This window comes from Rutidosis leptorrhynchoides, chromosome 11, assembly GCF_046630445.1.
Source record: "Rutidosis leptorrhynchoides isolate AG116_Rl617_1_P2 chromosome 11, CSIRO_AGI_Rlap_v1, whole genome shotgun sequence".
NCBI classification, from domain to species: Eukaryota; Viridiplantae; Streptophyta; class Magnoliopsida; order Asterales; family Asteraceae; genus Rutidosis; species Rutidosis leptorrhynchoides.
Genome location: NC_092343.1, coordinates 356,448,051 through 356,471,270, shown reverse-complemented (window position 1 = coordinate 356,471,270; position 23,220 = coordinate 356,448,051). Strand labels below are relative to the sequence as shown.

The 23,220-nt window shown below is 34.8% G+C and overlaps 2 protein-coding genes across 2 annotated transcripts; one reads left to right on the top strand and one right to left on the bottom strand.

The window, feature by feature from the left end:
- The first annotated feature begins 264 nt into the window (after positions 1-264).
- On the top strand, positions 265-834 carry LOC139875870 (uncharacterized). The gene has a single exon (XM_071863160.1). It carries the CDS (start codon positions 265-267, stop codon positions 832-834), a length of 570 nt encoding a protein of 189 aa, XP_071719261.1.
- A 925-nt stretch (positions 835-1,759) lies between these two features.
- Positions 1,760-6,044, bottom strand: LOC139875868 (expansin-A14-like). Its single transcript, XM_071863159.1, has 2 exons — positions 5,956-6,044; positions 1,760-2,066 (listed from the first exon to the last, which is right to left on the bottom strand). Exons 1-2 carry the CDS (start codon positions 6,042-6,044, stop codon positions 1,760-1,762), a joined length of 396 nt encoding a protein of 131 aa, XP_071719260.1.
- Positions 6,045-23,220: the final 17,176 nt, after the last annotated feature.

Sequence of the window (23,220 nt, the reverse complement as noted above, 5' to 3'; positions counted from 1 at the left end):
AACATAAACATTTAACTTTTATCAACAAAAAATGGAGTTTTTGGGGAAGCCGACGACAACTGACGTTGCTCGATTGTATTCGGCACACGAGGAGAAACATGTTTTAAAGGAATGTTAGGTAGTATTGACTGTATGCATTGGGCTTGGAAAAATTGTCTCGTTGCATGGAAAGGTCAACATAATATAAGTGATCACGGTCACCCTACGATCATGCTTGAAGCGGTTACTTCATACAATATGTGGATATGACATTCGTTTTTTGGGATGGCTGGTTCAAACAACGACATAAATGTGTTGAATCATTCTCCATTGTTTGATTCACTTAAAATGGATAGAGCTGCACCGTCTTCGTTTGAAGTAAACGGACACGTCTATCCTTTTGGTTTCTACTTGACAGACGGGATATATCCTGATTGGACAACCTTAATAAAGGGATATTCGACGCCTATTGATGAGTCACGAGTCAAATTTACTAGATTTCAAGCGAGTGTTCGAAAGGACGTAGAGCGTACATTTGGTGTTTTACAAGGTAGGTTTGCAATTTTAAAAACTCCGACACGAGTTATGAACGTTAACAAGATAAGAAGGATAATGTACAGTTGCATTGTTATGCACAACATGATACAAGAACATAACGGTTTTGCCTTGAGTACTTGGGAACAAGTATGGTTAGATAAACCCAAAAACATGCCGCGTAGTAATATTAGGAGAAGAGTCAAAGATCGTAAATCACAAGAAAACGAAATTCGCGATCGAAACGTACATGATCAACTACGTGAAGATTTAACGGCTCATATTTGGAACCTTCCACCAAACTTTCGTTCTACAAACTAGTCTTTTATTTTTTTTAATTCATGTAACGTTTTTTTTTTTTTTTTGATGAATGTAACGTTTTTTTTTTAATGTAACTGTTTTTTTTAATGTAATTTTTTTTATTAATGTAACTTTTTTTTATATGTAGTGTTACATTTTATCTTATGTAATAAATATAAACTAATTAAAATAACCAAACAAAAAATCAAAAATAAAATGGCACGTCATTGTCTTCCTTTGACAAAAGCCCCCTATAACAACTTTTCCCTTTCGTTGCTATGGTCCAGTCACTGACTTGCCTAAAAAAATGCACCTCATCCATTCCACGTCACAATCACCATTATCAGTGGTCTTAGAGGCGTAAGGGGTGTTGCTAGCACACAAGGCCAACAAACCATGGTTAGAGAAGGTCTTATAGTGAACCAATGATACATATCTAGTGATATATTTATTAACTTAATCTTATTAATAGAAGAAAATAATGTATTAGTAACAATGCTTTCAAAAAAAAAAAAAAAAATGTATTAGTAACAATGATTTTGAGCTGCAACTCTGGACTTTTTATACACACATTAGAGCATACAATATGTTTATAATCACAACTCCAATAACTTTAAAAACCTTAAATGATGTATTATCAGACCATAAAAAAAAAAAAAAATTTATACCACACTTGTTTGGATATGGTTACAATATTAAACACTCAACAGATTACTAAAATGACTAAATAACAACTACCAACCCTTGTTGGCGTTGTAAATAAGAGGTGCTCTCTAAAAACACACCAATCTTCAAATCTTTCTTTGAAGTTTAGTTTAATCATCCAATCTGGGTCGTTTAAAAAGCGCCCATGAAATCGGATCTTGATTACTAAATTACATGAGAATTACAACACTAAGATTAGTAGTAAAAATCTTGAATTACGAATCATAACCCGGTTAATAAACTAGAACTGCCTTCCAGTGTAGGTTTGCCCAAATGACCAGTTAGCTGGTGCAACGTTGTTTGAAATGATCGTTCGTTTGTCACTCGTTGTAACCTTGAACGATAACGATTGACCATTTAGGAGAGTGTTACTTTGCCAGTTTTGTCCCCAGTTACGAGACATTGCTTGCCATGTTCTGCAATTTGACCCCTTGACGGAAACCGAAATAACATCTCCTGCACCACCTACATTGGTCACGAGCACTAGGTTGAAGAATGAATGGCCGTTGATCGTGAACCTTATTCCACCAATCTTCCTGCAAGCAACTCTGCCAAATTCAAAGCACGAGTTAGTATATGTGCATTTGTAGATTACTACCTTGTGTAGCTACACGAAATATGGGAACAATAAGCAAGTGAAGTAGATCCAAACGGTATGCAACGGGTCCAACACGTTCCAAGATTTCGAAAGGACCAATGTATCGTGGGTTTAACTTTCCACGTTTTCCAAAATGAATCACACCTTTCCAAGGTGCAACCTTTAACATTACACGATCACCAACGTTGAATTCAAAGTCTTTAAGTTTAAGATCGGCATAACTCTTCTGACGATCACGGGCAGTCTTAAGTCTAGCTTGGATCTGAGCAATCTTCTCCGTGGTTTCGTGGACTACCTCGGGTCCGGTGATTTGCTTTTCGCCTACTTCGGCCCAACAAATAGGAGATCGGCACTTACGGCCATACAATGCTTCGAAAGGTGCAGCATTAATGCTAGAGTGATAACTGTTGTTGTACGAGAATTCGGCGAGTGGCAAATGTCTCTCCCAGGCCTTTCCGAAATCGATGACACATGCACGCAACATGTCTTCCAAGGTCTGAATCGTTCGTTCACTTTGACCGTCAGTCTGAGGATGATAAGCAGTACTCATGTCAAGACGAGTTCCCATGGCTTCTTGCAAAGAACGCCAAAATCTAGAGGCAAAACGGGGATCGCGATCTGAGATGATCGATAAAGGTACACCATGACGAGATACAACCTCTTTGATGTATAACTGAGCAAGTCTCTCCATTGTATCCGTTTCCTTCATCGCTAGAAAGTGTGCAGATTTGGTAAGGCGGTCAACAATAACCCAAATAGTATCGTATCCGCCCACCGTCTTCGGCAGCTTAGTAATGAAATCCATTGTGATCCTTTCCCACTTCTATTGTGGGATTTCCGGCTGTTGAAGTAACCCAGAAGGTCTCTGATGTTCGGCCTTAACTTTCGAACAAGTCAAACACTTCCCAACATAAGTTGCAACGTCCTTCTTAAGATTCGGCCACCAATACTGTTCTTTAAGGTCGTGGTACATTTTGCCCGCTCTAGGATGAATCGAATATCTCGATTTGTGTGCTTCATCAAGTATAAAGTTCCGTAGATCTCCATAAAGAGGTACCCAAATTCTTCCGACATAACATCGGAGTCCAGACTCCCTAACCTCGAATCGAGAGACAAGTATGTTCAAATGTTCGTGAGATATATTCTCCTCCTTGAGAGCCTCAACTTGGGCTACTCTGATCTGGCTGTTGAGGTTCGAATGGATGGTGATGTTCAGAGCCCTAACACGAAGAGGTGCCGTCCTCTTCTTTCGGCTTAAAGCGTCAGCTACAACATTGGCCTTGCCAGGGTGATAACGGAGTTCACAGTCGTAGTCGTTGAGCGTCTCGATCCATTGACGCTGTCTCATATTCAGTTGCTTCTGATCAAAGATGTGCTGGAGACTCTTGTGATCGGTGAAAATAGTGCTCTTAGTTCCATACAAATAATGTCTCCACAATTTGAGCGCAAAGACAACGGCTCCAAGTTCAAGATCATGCTTAGTGTAGTTCCGCTCGTGAATCTTCAATTGGTGGGAGGCATAGGCAATAACCTTTGATCGTTGCATCAGTACACAACCAAAACCACTCTTCGATGCATCACAATAAACAACAAAGTCGTCACTGCCTTCAGGAAGTGATAGGATAGGTGCGGTGGTTAACTTCTTCTTCAAAGTCTGAAACGCTGATTCGTGTGCGGGTTCCCAGATGAACTTCTTGCCCTTGTGAGTCAGCGCGGTCAAAGGACGCGCAATCAGAGAAAATCCTTCGATGAATCTTCGGTAATAACCGGCGAGACCTAGGAATTGGCGAATATGCGTTGGAGTAGTGGGGGTCTCCCACTTGCTGATGGCTTCAATCTTGGCGGGATCAACTTTGATACCCTGGTCGCTTACAACATGACCCAAAAATTGTACTTCCTTCAACCAAAATTCACACTTGGAGAATTTGGCGTAAAGTTGCTCTTGTCTTAAGAGTTCAAGCACTAATCGGAGGTGTTGCTCATGTTCTTCTTCCCTCTTAGAGTAGATGAGGATATCATCTATGAAGACGATAACAAACTTGTCCAAGTAAGGCTTGCAGACACGATTCATGAGGTCCATGAATACGGCAGGTGCGTTGGTTAGCCCGAACGGCATCACGAGAAACTCATAATGACCATAACGGGTTCTGAATGCAGTTTTCATCACGTCACTTTCCTTCACCCTCAGCTGGTGATATCCGGATCGTAAATCGATCTTTGAATAAACGCTCGATCCTTGTAGTTGATCAAAAAGATAGTCAATTCGTGGAATAGGATACCGATTCTTGATTGTCAATTTGTTGAGTTCACGGTAGTCGATACACATACGGAAGGATCCATCCTTCTTCTTCACAAACAACACAGGTGCGCCCCAAGGCGAGAAGCTTGGTTGAATAAATCCTCGGTCTAACAGCTCTTGTAGTTGACTCTGTAATTCTTGCATCTCGGAAGGTGCGAGTCTATAAGGTGCGCGAGCTACAGGTGCAGCTCCTGGCACTAAATCAATCTGAAACTCTACTGCTCTCTGCGGCGGTAATCCAGGAAATTCCTCTGGGAAGACATCGGAAAATTCGTTCACAATTCGAACGTCGTTCACGCTCTTCACCTCAGTTTCTACCGCTTTCACATGTGCTAGGACAGCAAAGCGTCCCTTCTTCATAATCTTTTGCGCTTTCACGCAACTAATGAGGTTCAACTTCGAGGTACATCTCTCTCCATAGATAACCAGTGGTTCACCATCTCCTTGTGGTATGCGAAGTGTGTGACGACCCGAAAATTTCTGAACAAATTTAAACTTAATCTTCATATGAATTCGACACGATAAGAAAAGTCTGTAATATTGAGTCTCAAAATTTTTGAACTGTTTCATGAATTCATCTGACCTTCGACCATTCTCGACGATTCACGAACAATTATTTGTAAATAGATATGAATATATATATAAATATGTAAATGTAAGGATATATGGTAAATGGAAATAATAAAATATAACTTAAATTAAATATGTAAAAAAAACAAAATATAAAATAATTATATTAAAATTTAAAAGGAAATTATATATAAATAAGATATGATTATTATTGACTGAATATTGTCATGAATATAAAATAATAAATAGAATAATTAAGATATCATTAAAATGATTACATATAAATAGATGTATGTTATTTCTATTAATAATAACATTTAAAAACTAAATAGATAGTAAGTATGCAACAGATGTATTCATATAAAATATGATACAATTATTAATAAATGTAATTTCAAGTTAAAGAATAGGTGTTATATTAATAGTCATTATATTTTTTTAATCTAAGTATTTATATATATAAAAATTGATGTATGAGTTGTTATATTATTATTAGTTATATTATTATCAATAATAATATCATTATATGTAGTGTTATTAATAGTATTATTATTATCATTTTTAATGATTGTTATTATAGAACTCAATAAAATTATCATTTTTTTATATTTATGATCATTATTATTTTTATTGTTATTAATATATTTATTATTAATATTAGAAATATTGATATTATTATTATTATATTTAATTTTATTATTATTTATATAATAATTACTAGTAATAATATATACTTAATTATTTATTAATACAAATTACGTTTAATCAGATATGTATATTAGGATCCTTGTTACATCATAATCAGATCATACCAAATCTTGATTTCTGTCTCTGAACTGGTCACAAATGGAATCCAAAGATAGAATACAAACAAATTCTGTTTTCAATCCTTTTCTTCCTTTATAATTTTTTTTTCTTTCTTTCTTTTCCTGAGTGAATTACTCATGTACAATATTCGATTATATATAACAGGCGATCAATTCTGTTAAAGAAAAACCATTCCAATTCATTTTCACTATCTTTATCAATTACCATTACAACCACACCCACTTCCACCATCTTTTAACAAACGATATCGCCACCACCTTGATCAACATACAAACAACACCAACCTGCTCGCTACTATCTATCTATCTGGGTTTCCTTTTCTCGCATATTGGCCTGACTCATTTCAATTCGGTTATCGTTCGAAAGTCAAAACCACAAAACCCAAACCACCATCATCTATTTTCTATCTCTCTTCTTCAACCGTGAACCACCATAACACTATCACCTTTAAACACCACCATGAACCCACACCATCATAAACTCGCCACTTCTAAAACAACCATGGGTTGCTGCTACGCCTGTTCTCCTGTACAACAGAACCTAAATAATCTTGAAAAGCTATTATTACAATACTTCTGTTTAAAGCTCAATTATATCCTCACGCCACCTTTATTATTATTATTATTATTATTATTTTTTTTTTCTCTCTACATACTGCTCGCATAGCTCCTGAAACTGTATTATTAATGAAACAAAGGAAGGAATCGAGGGTTTTATAAGACAATTGAAATATGACAATGTAATATTTAAGAGGTGTCGGTTTAGACTTTCATAAACAAAGGCCCACCCATATTATCACAATACAAAAGTAAGGGATTAGTGGCCGACCCAAAATGGGTCAATTACTTCATACGTAATTATTTAATTTGATGTTGTTGATTATGGGATTAAATAAAGTTAATGGTAGGGTAGAACAAGAGTGACGAATCTGTTATTGCTACGATAATCTTGGGATGAATTGGTTATATTATATGGCAAGTTGTATCATGTGGGATTAATTAAAGAAAAAGGTGGAGTTATTACATGTCTGTGGGCCGAGAATTTTTATAGTGGGAATAAGTCTTGATCTAACACATGTGCTATATTTTCTTTCCAAACCCTCTCATCCAGGGAATTGATTTAGTTATAATGAAGTTTACGATGATGATGGTGGGGTGACATAACCAAATAAAGGATGATGACTAGGTGATGTCCATGATGATGAAAATGGACGTGGAATTGGTGATATACATTAATGATGAACGATATAAGTTAAGACGATGATGATGATAAGTTGAAGTTGACAGGTTGCTGCTCGTGTATGTGTGAGTTACTGCCCTACATTGATGAACATTACTACTGCAAATTGTTTCTGCTAAAGACCAATAACACCGAAACCCTAAATGGATTATTAATTGGGTTTGAAGAAAAATCGTTCATGGGCTTAAGGGATGGTAGACTATTGGGCCTGTTACAAATAAGATTGGGTTTAGCTTATTGGACTAGGAACGAAAACGTAAAGGGGTATATAGATATAAGGCCATGATATGAAACGGAAATAATGGGGTAGATGGACGGTTTGTATGGGTGTCGGGTGAGCGAGAGGTTCTGGGTTCGAGTCCCGTCCCAGGCAGTTTAATCTCTTTTTAGTGTTTCTAAGGTATAATTTGATTATTATTATTATTATTATTATTTTATTATTAATGTTACCATTATCTTTATGATTATTATTGTTAAAGTATTATTATTTTTATCATTATTAGTATTATTATTATTATAAAAATTAGTTAATTTAGAAATATATTTAATAAAAACTATATTAATACTCCTATAAGAAAAATTATTTATTTATTTAAAAGCATATAAAATGAATATATTAATTAAGTCATTAACAAAACATGTAATTTATTAAGATAACATTTATATCAATAATAATATATAAAATTTGTTCGATTACAATTATGTGTGTTAATATATATATAAATGATATAGGTTCTTGAATCCGAGGCCAACCATGCATTATTCAATATAGTCATATGTATTTTTACTACAAAATACATTAGGTGAGTTTCATTACTCCCTTTTTATATATATATTTTTGGGCTGAGAATACATGCGCTGTTTTATAAATGTTTTACGAAATAGGCACAAGTACTAAAACTAATTCTATGTGGGTTTAAACCAGAAATATACCCTTAGCTTGGTAACATTAAACTACTTGTCTATGTATGGTAGGCGCGAATCCTAAAGATAGATCTATTGGGCCTGACAAACTCCATCCTGACTATGGGATGCTTTAGTACTTCGAAGTTATATTAAACACACCTGATCAGGTGTACTTCAGAGGGTAAAACATGAACGTTAAGGCTTGTTATCGGGTGCCTACAACTTATAGAATACTTTTATACACTTGCGAGTGTATATATATTTATAAATGGAAATCTTGTGGTCTATTAATATATTGAAATGTTTGTTATGATAAACCTATGAACTCACCAACCTTTTGGTTGACACTTTTAAGCATGTTTATTCTCAGGTATTAAAGAAACCTTCCGATATGCATTTGCTCATTTTAAAGATATTGCTTGAAGTCATTCCTGGCCTATTTAGGACAGAACCTCGCAATGGGACCAGATGTTGATGACTTCGTCCAGATGGATTAGGACGGGTCACTACAGTTGGTATCAGAGCGGTGGTCTTAGCGAACCAGGTCTTGCATTAGTGTGTCTAACTGATAGTTGTTTAGATGCATTAGTGAGTCTGGACTTCGACCGTGTCTGTATGTCAAAAGTTTTGCTTATCATTTTTTTCGAAAATCATCTGTTTACCATCCTTGGGAAATTACCTGCTTATCATTCTTAGTCTAGAAACATCTTACTGCAATGATTGCATGAATAGTATATAGACAAAATTCCTATCTTAGCATATCTGCTAATTCATATCTTAGCGTATCTGTTACTGTAGACCTTACTTGACAGCTTCCGTAGATTCCTTCGTAATCTATGGGATTTTAGTATTATATATGCATATGTAAATTATGTATTGCAGGGTACTAATCTACATCCTATAATTTATTTTTTATCGAAAATCCTTCATCTGATCGTACGAGATGAATCCCTCAACCAGTTCGAGTCCTTTAGATTTCGATAACTATTTCGATAGTTATTCCAACAGCCATTCCGATATGGAGTTTCAACTAAGCTCTGAAAGCAGAGTCACCAGAATGAATCAACCAATTCATTTGATGGGTTCGTAGTATACTTAATCATTGGAGACAAGAAGAAGGTGATCCTTTACGTCAACCGAATTCACCTCTTGGTGAAGAACCTGAAGAAGTTACCGGCGAACCTATCCACAATACCATTTTCACCCTCATTTCCTGAATATCTCGCCACGATTATAATCTATCTGAAATTCTAAACTTTATTCATTCGCCCGTTCTTACAGATAATCATCCCGGAGTAATAAGTCAACGAACTACGCGCCCGAGTTGTAGCCTTGAAAAATATGGTGCAAAACGTACCAGCTTCAACAACATCAACGGCACCAACAGTACTATCAACATCAATACCAGTACCATCAACAATCCATGCCTCAATATCTCATTCTGTACCTCGAATATAATCATCGTACTACGTATCGTTCTATCTATTTTATCTTCGTTCGACATGGCGATTATGTAATCTCTAATGTTTTAGAGATTATATATTCTTATTCTAACGATAAATCAAATGAGATTAATATTATATTAACTCATTTAATCCATAATTACATCTGAAGAAAATATATATGTATATGTTTTTATAAAGATTGTAATTCAAAATTCTTTTGTACAAACTGTTAATGGTGAAAATATTTTAATGGGTAGGTAATACCCGAGGAATATTTAGATTTCACATTAATAAGTTACACTGTACATTCTTCGAATTTGATTCAACGATCATTTACTATTCTATTTACAATCACCGATATACGTATCCGTTCACCAAAGAATAACTACTTTCATTCAAATTCAATTTGATATTTGGATTTTGATCTATCAGAATCCAACAAGTGGCATAATGAAGAAATAATGGACACAATAAAAATTGATTAGAAATAGACTAATTAACAATATGAAATTTGTTAAGAAACCGCGCTAACAAGATCCTAGCTAATTGTTCCTAGCTAACTGTTAATTCCGTATTACATTTTATTTTATCGCAGTTTATTTATCGCAATTCATATTCTCGCAATTTTATTTACCGTCATTTAATTTCTGTTATTTATTTTACGCAATTTAAATATCGGGACACGTATACAAGGTTTTGACATATCATATCGACGCATCTATATATATTATTTGGAATAACCATAGACACTCTATATGCAGTAATGCTGGAGTTAGCTATACAGGGTTGAGGTTGATTCTACAATAATATATATAGTTTGAGTTGTGATCGAGTCTGAGACATGTACACGGGTCACGATACGTATTAATTAATTCGAATGTATTAAACTACATATGAATTGTTAAATTTCTAACTGTGGACTATCAACTGTGGACTATCAACATTGGACAATTAAAATGAATTAAAATATTGATTATAACATATGAAACTAAACATTTCTTCAAGTTTGCCACTTGATTTCATTTTAAACCTCATTTGTATCTTTATGATTACAATCTGCGTTCAAGTCTTTCATGATTCTTGAAAACACCTCAACTAAGAGGATGAACCAACCGCACTTCATCTACGGGAGCAAAGATTGATGCATACAGACATGCACCTGGAAAACTCCCGGAACCTAAGAAGAAGTTTAACACAAAACCGTGATCCATTGGCGTGTTATTATCGAAAATAACTTTGCAGTTTCTTTCCAAATTAATCAATTTTGTCACAGCTCCAGCAAATCAACTTCGACCTTTCGTTAAAAACAACCTTATCATAACCCTGATATATACGCGTGCTCTTTTATTGTTACCGGGGAACCTTTTATATTCCACCATACTATCATCAGCGTTTAATCATCTAAAAACACAATTCTCCTGAAAACACCTCGGATTGATAACCGACGAATTCAGATATGGCTGCATTAAATGCAGACGAAACAGTAAAACTGTAGATGGTTTAAATGGCCAAGAGTTGATGATAAAGAATGGAGTGTTGGGAACGCTCGATAGAAAATTTGGTACTGAAAAATGGATTGAGCTAACCAGGAAGGAGACCAAGGTCAAATACAAGGATCAAACCCTATATTCAAAGAATCCAGGTAATTCTGGATCCGCCGAAATCTTTAGAGAATATCTTGCTCCGTACCCACGTTAAAATCTTGCGGAAAAATTTTTCCATCAATCTTCGAACTTGGAAAATTCCAAAATATCATCATAAATATCTTGATATTTCTGAGGATATTTTCATAAATATTCTTGTCCGAATTATCTACCTCTTCGTGTTTTCAGTATTCCATTATATTGGAAACTTCTGTAAAACCTAAGCATAAATTATGAATGAATTCTGGAGAAGTGTAGGAAATTGAAGCATGAGTTAGTATAATATAATGCGCTTGGCCAACGTGATTATATTACAGTAAGTCATGCTGAGTTTCTAATGAAACATGATGATTCACAGATCATAACGTCATCATGTGCCATGTTACATAACTCACTCATTCTATTTAACCTCCGAACATATCAAGAAAATATATTCTTGATAGTTCTATCTTCCGTGATTTCTGGTAATCTACAAATCAAATCGTGCTATTACGTTCCTTCCTGCTTAGAACATTATGATCAATCGAAACTTCATACCTACGAATTCTGGACCATTATTCGCTTGACTTAGAGGTCGAGAGGAGAATAAAAAGGCAAAGAGCTCCAAAATTTAAGAGAAGATATAAAGCTCAATCACAACACGGAGGTTACAAATCGTGAATATTAATACGAATAACAATATAAAGACACGGTATAATTAAGAATAGTATCACCCCAAGGTTATATTAAAAGTAAACAGATTTCCTGGTAGAAGATTGTAAATAAGGATGACAGAAATGATAATTAGGAAAATGTCAGGGTTTAGAATTGGATTAAGCATTTTTCACAATCTTTTGAATTTAGGGATTGTATAGAAATGGTGAGAATAAGGGAACGGAAGAGCCTAATTTATAATGGAACTATCAGACAAAGAAATCAAGGTAGATTTCCGCATTAATTATAGAGATCTTAATTTCCTTATTCGTCGAAAAATCAAATCTTTTAGATTTCGAAGATTTTCTTTAAATCCCTTAAATTCCGAAAATCAACCGTGACTACGACACCAGTTTGGTCATATCTTCATTTACTCATTTCACTATTTAGTGATAGCTTCATTCATACTATTCGAATAATCGAATTATTTTATCCTTATTACTCAATGGTAATAAAACTCTAATTATCAGCTTTTATGAGTCATGAAAACATAGTTATTGTTAGCCATGACCACCTCACTCAAATTTCGGGACGAAATTTCTTTAACGGGTAGGTACTGTGACGACCCGAAAATTTCCGAACAAATTTAAACTTAATCTTCATATGAATTCGACACGATAAGCAAAGTCTGTAATATTGAGTCTCAAAATTTTTGAACTGTTTCATGAATTCATCTGACCTTCGACCATTCTCGACGATTCACGAACAATTATTTGTAAATAGATATGAATATATATATATATAAATATGTAAATGTAAGGATATATGGTAAATGGAAATAATAAAATATAACTTAAATTAAATATGTAAAAAAACAAAATATAAAATAATTATATTAAAATTTAAAAGGAAATTATATATAAATAAGATATGATTATTATTGACTGAATATTGTCATGAATATAAAATAATAAATAGAATAATTAAGATATCATTAAAATGATTACATATAAATAGATGTATGTTATTTCTATTAATAATAACATTTAAAAACTAAATAGATAGTAAGTATGCAACAGATGTATTCATATAAAATATGATACAATTATTAATAAATGTAATTTCAAGTTAAAGAATAGGTGTTATATTAATAGTCATTATATTTTTTTAATCTAAGTATTTATATTTATAAAAATTTGATGTATGAGTTGTTATATTATTATTAGTTATATTATTATCAATAATAATAATATCATTATATGTAGTGTTATTAATAGTATTATTATTATTATCATTTTTAATGATTGTTATTATAGAACTCAATAAAATTATCATTTTTTTTTATATTTATGATCATTATTATTTTTATTGTTATTAATATATTTATTATTAATATTAGAAATATTGATATTATTATTATTATATTTAATTTTATTATTATTTATATAATAATTACTAGTAATAATATATACTTAATTATTTATTAATACAAATTACGTTTAATCAGATATGTATATTAGGATCCTTGTTACATCATAATCAGATCATACCAAATCTTGATTTCTGTCTCTGAACTGGTCACAAATGGAATCCAAAGATAGAATACAAACAAATTCTGTTTTCAATCCTTTTCTTCCTTTATAATTTTTTTTTCTTTCTTTCTTTTCCTGAGTGAATTACTCATGTACAATATTCGATTATATATAACAGGCGATCAATTCTGTTAAAGAAAAACCATTCCAATTCATTTTCACTATCTTTATCAATTACCATTACAACCACACCCACTTCCACCATCTTTTAACAAACGATATCGCCACCACCTTGATCAACATACAAACAACACCAACCTGCTCGCTACTATCTATATATCTGGGTTTCCTTTTCTCGCATATTGGCCTGACTCATTTCAATTCGGTTATCGTTCGAAAGTCAAAACCACAAAACCCAAACCACCATCATCTATTTTCTATCTCTCTTCTTCAACCGTGAACCACCATAACACTATCACCTTTAAACACCACCATGAACCTACACCATCATAAACTCGCCACTTCTAAAACAACCATGGGTTGCTGCTACGCCTGTTCTCCTGTACAACAGAACCCAAATAATCTTGAAAAGCTATTATTACAATACTTCTATTTAAAGCTCAATTATATCCTCACGCCACCTTTATTATTATTATTTTTTTCTCTCTCTACATACTGCTCGCATAGCTCCTGAAACTGTATTATTAATGAAACAAAGGAAGGAATCGAGGGTTTTATAAGACAATTGAAATATGACAATGTAATATTTAAGAGGTGTCGGTTTAGACTTTCATAAACAAAGGCCCACCCACATTATCACAATACAAAAGTAAGGGATTAGTGGCCGACCCAAAATGGGTCAATTACTTCATACGTAATTATTTAATTTGATGTTGTTGATTATGGGATTAAATAAAGTTAATGGTAGGGTAGAACAAGAGTGACGAATCTGTTATTGCTACGATAATCTTGGGATGAATTGGTTATATTATATGGCAAGTTGTATCATGTGGGATTAATTAAAGAAAAAGGTGGAGTTATTACATGTCTGTGGGCCGAGAATTTTTATAGTGGGAATAAGTCTTGATCTAACACATGTGCTATATTTTCTTTCCAAACCCTCTCATCCAGGGAATTGATTTAGTTATAATGAAGTTTACGATGATGATGGTGGGGTGACATAACCAAATAAAGGATGATGACTAGGTGATGTCCATGATGATGAAAATGGACGTGGAATTGGTGATATACATTAATGATGAACGATATAAGTTAAGACGATGATGATGATAAGTTGAAGTTGACAGGTTGCTGCTCGTGTATGTGCGAGTTACTGCCCTACATTGATGAACATTACTACTGCAAATTGTTTCTGCTAAAGACCAATAACACCGAAACCCTAAATGGATTATTAATTGGGTTTGAAGAAAAATCGTTCATGGGCTTAAGGGATGGTAGACTATTGGGCCTGTTACAAATAAGATTGGGTTTAGCTTATTGGACTAGGAACAGAAACGTAAAGGGGTATATAGATATAAGGCCATGATATGAAACGGAAATAATGGGGTAGAGGGATTGTTTGTATGGGTGTCGGGTGAGCGAGAGGTTCTGGGTTTGAGTCCCGTCCCAGGCAATTTAATCTCTTTTTAGTGTTTTAAGGTATAATTTGATTATTATTATTATTATTATTATTATTATTATTATTATTATTATTATTATTATTATTATTATTATTATTTTATTATTAATGTTACCATTATCTTTATGATTATTATTGTTAAAGTATTATTATTTTTATCATTATTAGTATTATTATTATTATTATAAAAATTAGTTAATTTAGAAATATATTTAATAAAAACTATATTAATACTCCTATAAGAAAAATTATTTATTTATTTAAAAGCATATAAAATGAATATATTAATTAAGTCATTAACAAAACATGTAATTTATTAAGATAACATTTATATCAATAATAATATATTAAATTTGTTCGATTACAATTATGTGTGTTAATATATATATAAATGATATAGGTTCGTGAATCCGAGGCCAACCATGCATTGTTCAATATAGTCATATGTATTTTTACTACAAAATACATTAGGTGAGTTTCATTACTCCCTTTTTATATATATATTTTTGGGCTGAGAATACATGCGCTGTTTTATAAATGTTTTACGAAATAGGCACAAGTACTAAAACTAATTCTATGTGGGTTTAAACCATAAATATACCCTTAGCTTGGTAACATTAAACTACTTGTCTATGTACGGTAGGCGTGAATCCTAAAGATAGATCTATTGGGTCTGACAAACTCCATCCTGACTATGGGATGCTTTAGTACTTCGAAGTTATATTAAACACACCTGATCTGGTGTACTTCAGAGGGTAAAACATGAACGTTAAGGCTTGTTACCGGGTGCCTATAACTTATAGAATACTTTTATACACTTGCGAGTGTATATATATTTATAAATGGAAATCTTGTGGTCTATTAATATATTGAAATGTTTGTTATGATAAACCTATGAACTCACCAACCTTTTGGTTGACACTTTTAAACATGTTTATTCTCAGGTATTAAAGAAACCTTCCGATGTGCATTTGCTCATTTTAAAGATATTGCTTGAAGTCATTCCTGGCCTATTTAGGACAGAACCTCGCAATGGGACCAGATGTTGATGACTTCGTCCAGATGGATTAGGACGAGTCACTACAAAGTGCTTTATCTCTACAGATAATATCGGCCTTTATCTTGCTCAACCAATCCATACCGACGATCACGTCAAAACTTCCCAGTTTGATAGGTATCAAGTCAATTTCGAAATCTACACCAGCTATGTTGATAACAGCTCCACGACTAATATGGTCAACCTTTTCAAGTTTTCCATTGGCGACCTCGACATGCATACTTTCTTTTAACGGGACTAATGACCAATTAATCTTATCGCAAAAATGTCTACATACATAACTTCTATCCGCACCAGTATCAAACAAGACAGAAGCTAAAAGATTGTTGATTGTGAATATACCTGTCACCAAGTCGGGGTTATCGCGTGCATCCCTTGCATTAACATTAAAAGCTCTAGCACGCGGTGGTTCGCCATCCTTTCGTTTGTTCGGGCACTCGTTTCTGAAATGGCCCGTCTGCCCGCATTTGTAACACTTTTTCGGCCCGTTGGTGTTCGGCCTCCCTGTCATCGTGGTAGTCTTGCAGTCTCTACCGATGTGCCCGCTCTTCTTGCACTTCTCACAAACAGCATTACAATACCCGGTGTGGTGCTTGTAGCACCTCTTACATTGTGGTAGCGTGCCCTTGTAGTTCGGGTTGGAGTTGTTGTTGTTGGGGTTGGGGTTGTTGTTGTTTTGCCTGAACCCTTCATGTCGCTTCGCCGGGTTTTGATCATAGTTTCTACCCTGTTGTTGTTATTGTTGTGGTTGTTGTCCCATTTCCTCTTTTCGCTACTACCAGCCTCAAACTTAGCCTTCTCCGGCTCATCAATAAGAATCTGATTCATGAGAGTATGCGCCATGCGCATTGCTTCGGGAACATTCGGTGGTTTGGATGAGGTGACATTTCCTTTGATGGACTTAGGAAGTCCCGAGAAGTATTTCTCCATGCGCTTGAATTCGGGGGTGACCATGGTCGGACACATCAGTGCTAACTCCAAAAACCTACGATTGTAACTGTTAAGGTCGTTCCCTACGGCCTTCAACTGCATGAATTCAATTTCCATCTTCTGAATTTCGGTTCTCGGACAATACTCATCAATCATAGCCGCCTTGAATTCCTCCCATGGCATAGCATACGCCTCATCGATACCTTTCGCTTGAGCTAACGTGTTCCACCACGTTAGCGCGCCGTCAGATAGCGTGCAAGATGCAAACTTGGTCTTATTGTCCTCCGAACAGTTGCTAACTTGGAATACTGATTCAAGTTTCTCGAACCATCTGGTGAGACCAACTGGTCCCTCGGTGCCGCTGAAGTTATGCGGTTTGCAGCTCTGGAATTCCTTGTATGTACACCCATTTCGAACAGGTGGAATAACCGGTGGTGGTGGCGGTGGAGCTTCAAGATTTCTTTCTGCTAGGGCTGCAGCGACCCGTTCGTTGATCATGTCCTCAATCTGGGCAGCGGTAGGTGTGGATCTTCCGTTAGCCATGGTATTCTAAAATTTTTTTTGACTCAAGTCAAAATCCAGTATGCAAGTAGTAATAATACAGTATATAGTGACCAACATGGAATCAAAACATCACATGTTATTAAATAATGCATCTAGGTACAAATACCACAGAATCATCGTACAGTAATGTAAATAGAACATCGTGCAAGAATTAAATAACGCAAAGTTCCATTCATTAATAATAATAAGTTTCATACATCTGAATAAGTTCGTACAATACATATGAAATACATGAAACTATATCTAGATTACATCATGAAATCTAAATACAAAGTCCTACGGTGAAGGCGGGTGAACTTCTCCTCGAGCCAACTGCTCCTCGAGCTCAGTGACTCGAGCTCGGAGAGTCTCAATCTCCCTCATCAGTTCCTCGTTAGAGGAAGCTGGTGGGGCAGGCGGTGCAGGTGGGGCGGGTGGTGCGGGTGGTGCTGATGTAGATGGTCCGGCTCCGGATGTAGACGGTACGTCCCTAGATGTAAGTGGTCCGTATCTAAATCTAGGTGGTACGGTTCCAGGAATAGTCAATACGTAATGGGGAACCTTACATATCTGTGGGTCGGCAGGGTATGGCACAACTCGTTTACGAGCAGTAACCCTATGACGATGGCCAAATGCGTCAGTAAAAGCACGACCTCTATTCACCCCTGGAATGACGGTGCCGTCGAAACGGTACCGCTTCTTCGGCGGGGTGGAGGGTGCCTGAATAGGTCTATCAGCAGGATCCTCATCATCGCTGGAGTCGTCTGATGATGAAGAATTGGCGGATGATGAGTCATCCGAATTGTGTGGTGGTGACACTGGTGGCTGAGCTGGTAATCCGAAGCGTCCTAAGGCGGCCAACATCTGTCTGTGTCTGCCTGGCGGAATCACGACTAAACGTCCGTCGGGAGTGCGTCGGCAAGGCGTGCGCATGTGGTTACGAAACGGCCCTTCCCCGAACTCTGCGGGGATCTCAATACCACCAATGCGGGGCTGTGACCTCGAGGGTCCGGGAGCTGACACTGGGGCAGGTGCACTAGTACCAGCTCTGGAAGTAGAAGCGCCGGGATCACTAGTGGGTGTCGGGACTGGTGTATCGGCAGTAGCAGCAGCAGGTGTAGCAGTAGGTAGGGCGACGGGGTCTGAGTCTGTACTGCCCGAAATGCCAGCAGGTGGAACATCCGACATTTGAACAAGAAAAAATATATTTTCCATGTCAGTATGTCATAAAGCAAGCAAATAATAGGCCAACAGTTTAAATCATGTATAACGGTAACTAGCATGGCAATAACAGTAATTCATATGAAAGTAGCATGCAATCGAAAACAAGTAGCATCATGCAGTAGTGAAATCATGTAGTAGCATACGACATATAGCGGAAAAAGTAAGCAGTAGCATGCAGTAAATTCAGCGAAAACAAGTAAACTAGCAAGTTGTAGATTAGTCCTATTAGTGAATCCTACTCGGGTCGGTCTTAGAATCACTAATGCAACCTAATTCCCTACAACCAATGCTCTGATACCAAATGTGATGCCCCGTACAAAACCATCGTGTACGAATCATCAACAACAGGATCATTACAAGGTTAAGTACTATATGCTGTAATTAAAGAAGTTGCATTCACGATAAAAAGGTGATGTCATAACTGACATCAAATGTTTTACATTTCGAAAGCATGCTTCACTAAGTAGAAGCAAATAATAAGTGTATGTGACCACAATGTGTAGTGACCCGAACTTTTCCATGTTTATATATATTAATTGAGATTGATATTTACATGATTAAATGTTTCCAACATGTTAAGCAATCAAACTTGTTAAGACTTGATTAATTGAAATATGTTTCATATAGACAATTGACCACCCAAGTTGACCGGTGATTCACGAACGTTAAAACTTGTAAAAACTATATGATGACATATATATGGATATATATATATTTAACATGATACTATGATAAGTAAACATATCATTAAGTATATTAACAATGAACTACATATGTAAAAACAAGACTACTAACTTAATGATTTTTAAACAAGACATATATGTAACGATTATCGTTGTAAAGACATTTAATGTATATATATCATATTAAGAGATATTCATACATGATAATATCATGATAATATAATAATTTAAAATCTCATTTGATATTATAAACATTGGGTTAAAAACATTTAACAAGATCGTTAACCTAAAGGTTTCAAAACAACACTTACATGTAACGACTAACGATGACTTAACGACTCAGTTAAAATGTATATACATGTAGTGTTTTAATATGTATTTATACACTTTTTAAAGACTTCAATACACTTATCAAAATACTTCTACTTAACAAAAATGCTTACAATTACATCCTCGTTCAGTTTCATCAACAATTCTACTCGTATGCACCCGTATTCGTACTCGTACAATACACAGCTTTTAGATGTATGTACTATTGGTATATACACTCCAATGATCAGCTATTAGCAGCCCATGTGAGTCACCTAACATATGTGGGAACCATCATTTGGCAACTAGCATAAAATATCTCATAAAATTACAAAAATATGAGTAATCATTCATGACTTATTTACATGAAAACAAAATTACATATCCTTTATATCTAATCCATACACCAACGACCAAAAACACCTACAAACACTTTCATTCTTCAATTTTATTCATCTAATTAATCTCTCTCAAGCTCTATCTTCAAGTTCTAAGTGTTCTTCATAAATTCTACAAGTTCTAGTTACATAAAATCAAGAATACTTTCAAGTTTGCTAGCTCACTTCCAATCTTGTAAGGTGATCATCCAACCTCAAGAAATCTTTGTTTCTTACAGTAGGTTATCATTCTAATACAAGGTAATAATCATATTCAAACTTTGGTTCAATTTCTATAACTATAACAATCTTATTTCAAGTGATGATCTTACATGAACTTGTTTTCGTGTCATGATTCTACTTCAAGAACTTCGAGCCATCCAAGGATCCGTTAAAGCTAGATCCATTTTTCTCTTTTCCAGTAGGTTTATCCAAGGATCTTAAGGTAGTAATGATGTTCATAACATCATTCGATTCATACATATAAAGCTATCTTATTCGAAGGTTTAAACTTGTAATCACTAGAACATAGTTTAGTTAATTCTAAACTTGTTCGCAAACAAAAGTTAATCCTTCTAACTTGACTTTTAAAATCAACTAAACACATGTTCTATATCTATATGATATGCTAACTTAATGATTTAAAACCAGGAAACACCAAAAACACCGTAAAACCGGAATTACGCCGTCGTAGTAACACCGCGGGCTGTTTTGGGTTAGTTAATTAAAAACTATGATAAACTTTGATTTAAAAGTTGTTATTCTGAGAAAATGATTTTTATTATGAACATGAAACTATATCCAAAAATTATGGTTAAACTCAAAGTTGAAGTATGTTTTCTAAAATGGTCATCTAGACGTCGTTCTTTCGACTGAAATGACTACCTTTACAAAAATGACTTGTAACTTATTTTTCCGACTATAAACCTATACTTTTTCTGTTTAGATTCATAAAATAGAGTTCAATATGAAACTATAGCAATTTGATTAACTCAAAACGGATTTAAAATGAAGAAGTTATGGGTAAAACAAGATTGGATAATTTTTCTCATTTTAGCTACGTGAAAATTGGTAACAAATCTATTCCAACCATAACTTAATCAACTTGTATTGTATATTATGTAATCTTGATACCATAGACACGTATACAATGTTTCGACCTATCATGTCGACACATCTATATATATTTCGGAACAACCATAGACACTCTATATGTGAATGTTGGAGTTAGCTATACAGGGTTGAGGTTGATTCCAAAATATATATAGTTTGAGTTGTGATCAATACTGAGATACGTATACACTGGGTCGTGGATTGATTCAAGATAATATTTATCGATTTATTTCTGTACATCTAACTGTGGACAACTAGTTGTAGGTTACTAATGAGGACAGCTGACTTAATAAACTTAAAACATCAAAATATATTAAAAGTGTTGTAAATATATTTTGAACATACTTTGATATATATGTATATATTGTTATAGGTTCGTGAATCAACCAGTGGCCAAGTCTTACTTCCCGAAGAAGTAAAAATCTGTGAAAGTGAGTTATAGTCCCACTTTTAAAATCTAATATTTTTGGGATGAGAATACATGCAGGTTTTATAAATGATTTACAAAATAGACACAAGTACGTGAAACTACATTCTATGGTTGAATTATCGAAATCGAATATGCCCCTTTTTATTAAGTCTGGTAATCTAAGAATTAGGGAACAGACACCCTAATTGATGTGAATCCTAAAGATAGATCTATTGGGCCTAACAAACCCCATCCAAAGTACCGGATGCTTTAGTACTTCGAAATTTATATCATATCCGAAGGAGGATCCCGGAATGATGGGGATATTCTTATATATGCATCTTGTTAATGTCGGTTACCAGGTGTTCACCATATGAATGATTTTTATCTCTATGTATGGGATGTGTATTGAAATATGAAATCTTGTGGGCTATTATTATGATTTGATATATATAGGTTAAACCTATAACTCACCAACATTTTTGTTGACGTTTTAAGCATGTTTATTCTCAGGTGATTATTAAGAGCTTCCGCTGTCGCATACTTAAATAAGGACGAGATTTGGAGTCCATGCTTGTATTATATTGTGTAAAAACTGCATTCAAGAAACTTATTTTGTTGTAACATATTTGTATTGTAAACCATTATGTAATGGTCGTGTGTAAACAGGATATTTTAGATTATCATTATTTGATAATCTACGTAAAGCTTTTTAAACCTTTATTGATGAAATAAAGGTTATGGTTTGATTTAAAATGAATGCAGTCTTTGAAAAACGTCTCATATAGAGGTTAAAACCTCGCAACGAAATCAATTAATATGGAACGTTTTTAATCAATAAGAACGGGACATTTCAGTTGGTATCCGAGCGTTGGTCTTAGAGAACCAGAAAATTTGCATTAGTGTGTCTTATCGAGTTTGTTAGGATGTATTAGTGAGTCTGGACTTCGACCGTGTTTTCTTTAAAAATGATTGCTTAACATTTTTGTTGGAAACTATATATTTTTAACATATGAATATTATGTGATATATTAATCTCTTAACGTGTTTGGTATTATGTGATAGATGTCTACCTCTAGAACAAGTCCCATTGACTCACCTAATAATAATGAAGAGTCAAATGTAAATTGGAATGATTCGTGGACTGATTCACAAGTTCCCGAAGAGGAACCGGAAGAAGAGTCGGAACTGGAAGAAGAATCGGAACCGGAAGAAGAATCGGAACAGGAAGAAGAAATAGAACCGGTGGGGGAAATAATAAAACGGTTAAGTAAAAGAGAATCCTCAACCAACCGACCAAGGTTAATTATGGTCAATGGTGTTTCCGCCAAGGAAGCAAAATATTGGGAGGATTACCAATTCTCCGATGAATCAGATTCCGACGAGAATTCCGATGATGTTATAGAAATTACCCCAACTGAATTTAAAAAGGCAAAAGAAAATAATAAGGGAAAGGGCATAAAAATAGAGAAATCTAATTCCAACCCCGATGAACTTTATATGTATCGTCAACCCCCGAAGTCCTTAAGTTGTAACAATGACCCGGGAACCTCTAAACCACCAGGTTTTTCTAAACCAATGTGGACAACGACGGCTCGTATTAGGGGAACATCATATATCCCTAGAAACTTGGCAAAACGAACTAAAACCGAACAAGAAGAAATGAGCGAGTCAGAATAAGATAGTTGTATTCGTGTGGTGTAATATATGTAATATAGTGTGCTT

Bases quoted from the DNA above. Each gene is read 5' to 3' on its own strand.
- LOC139875870 (XM_071863160.1), top strand. From the start codon at position 265: ATGGCTGGTTCAAACAACGACATAAATGTGTTGAATCATTCTCCATTG.
- LOC139875868 (XM_071863159.1), bottom strand. From the start codon at position 6,044: ATGGTGGAAGTGGGTGTGGTTGTAATGGTAATTGATAAAGATAGTGAA. The intron at 2,067-5,955 runs GTTATATATAAT...TGAATTTGGCAG, and splicing joins TTTAACAGAATTGATCGCCT to AGTTGCTTGCAGGAAGATTG.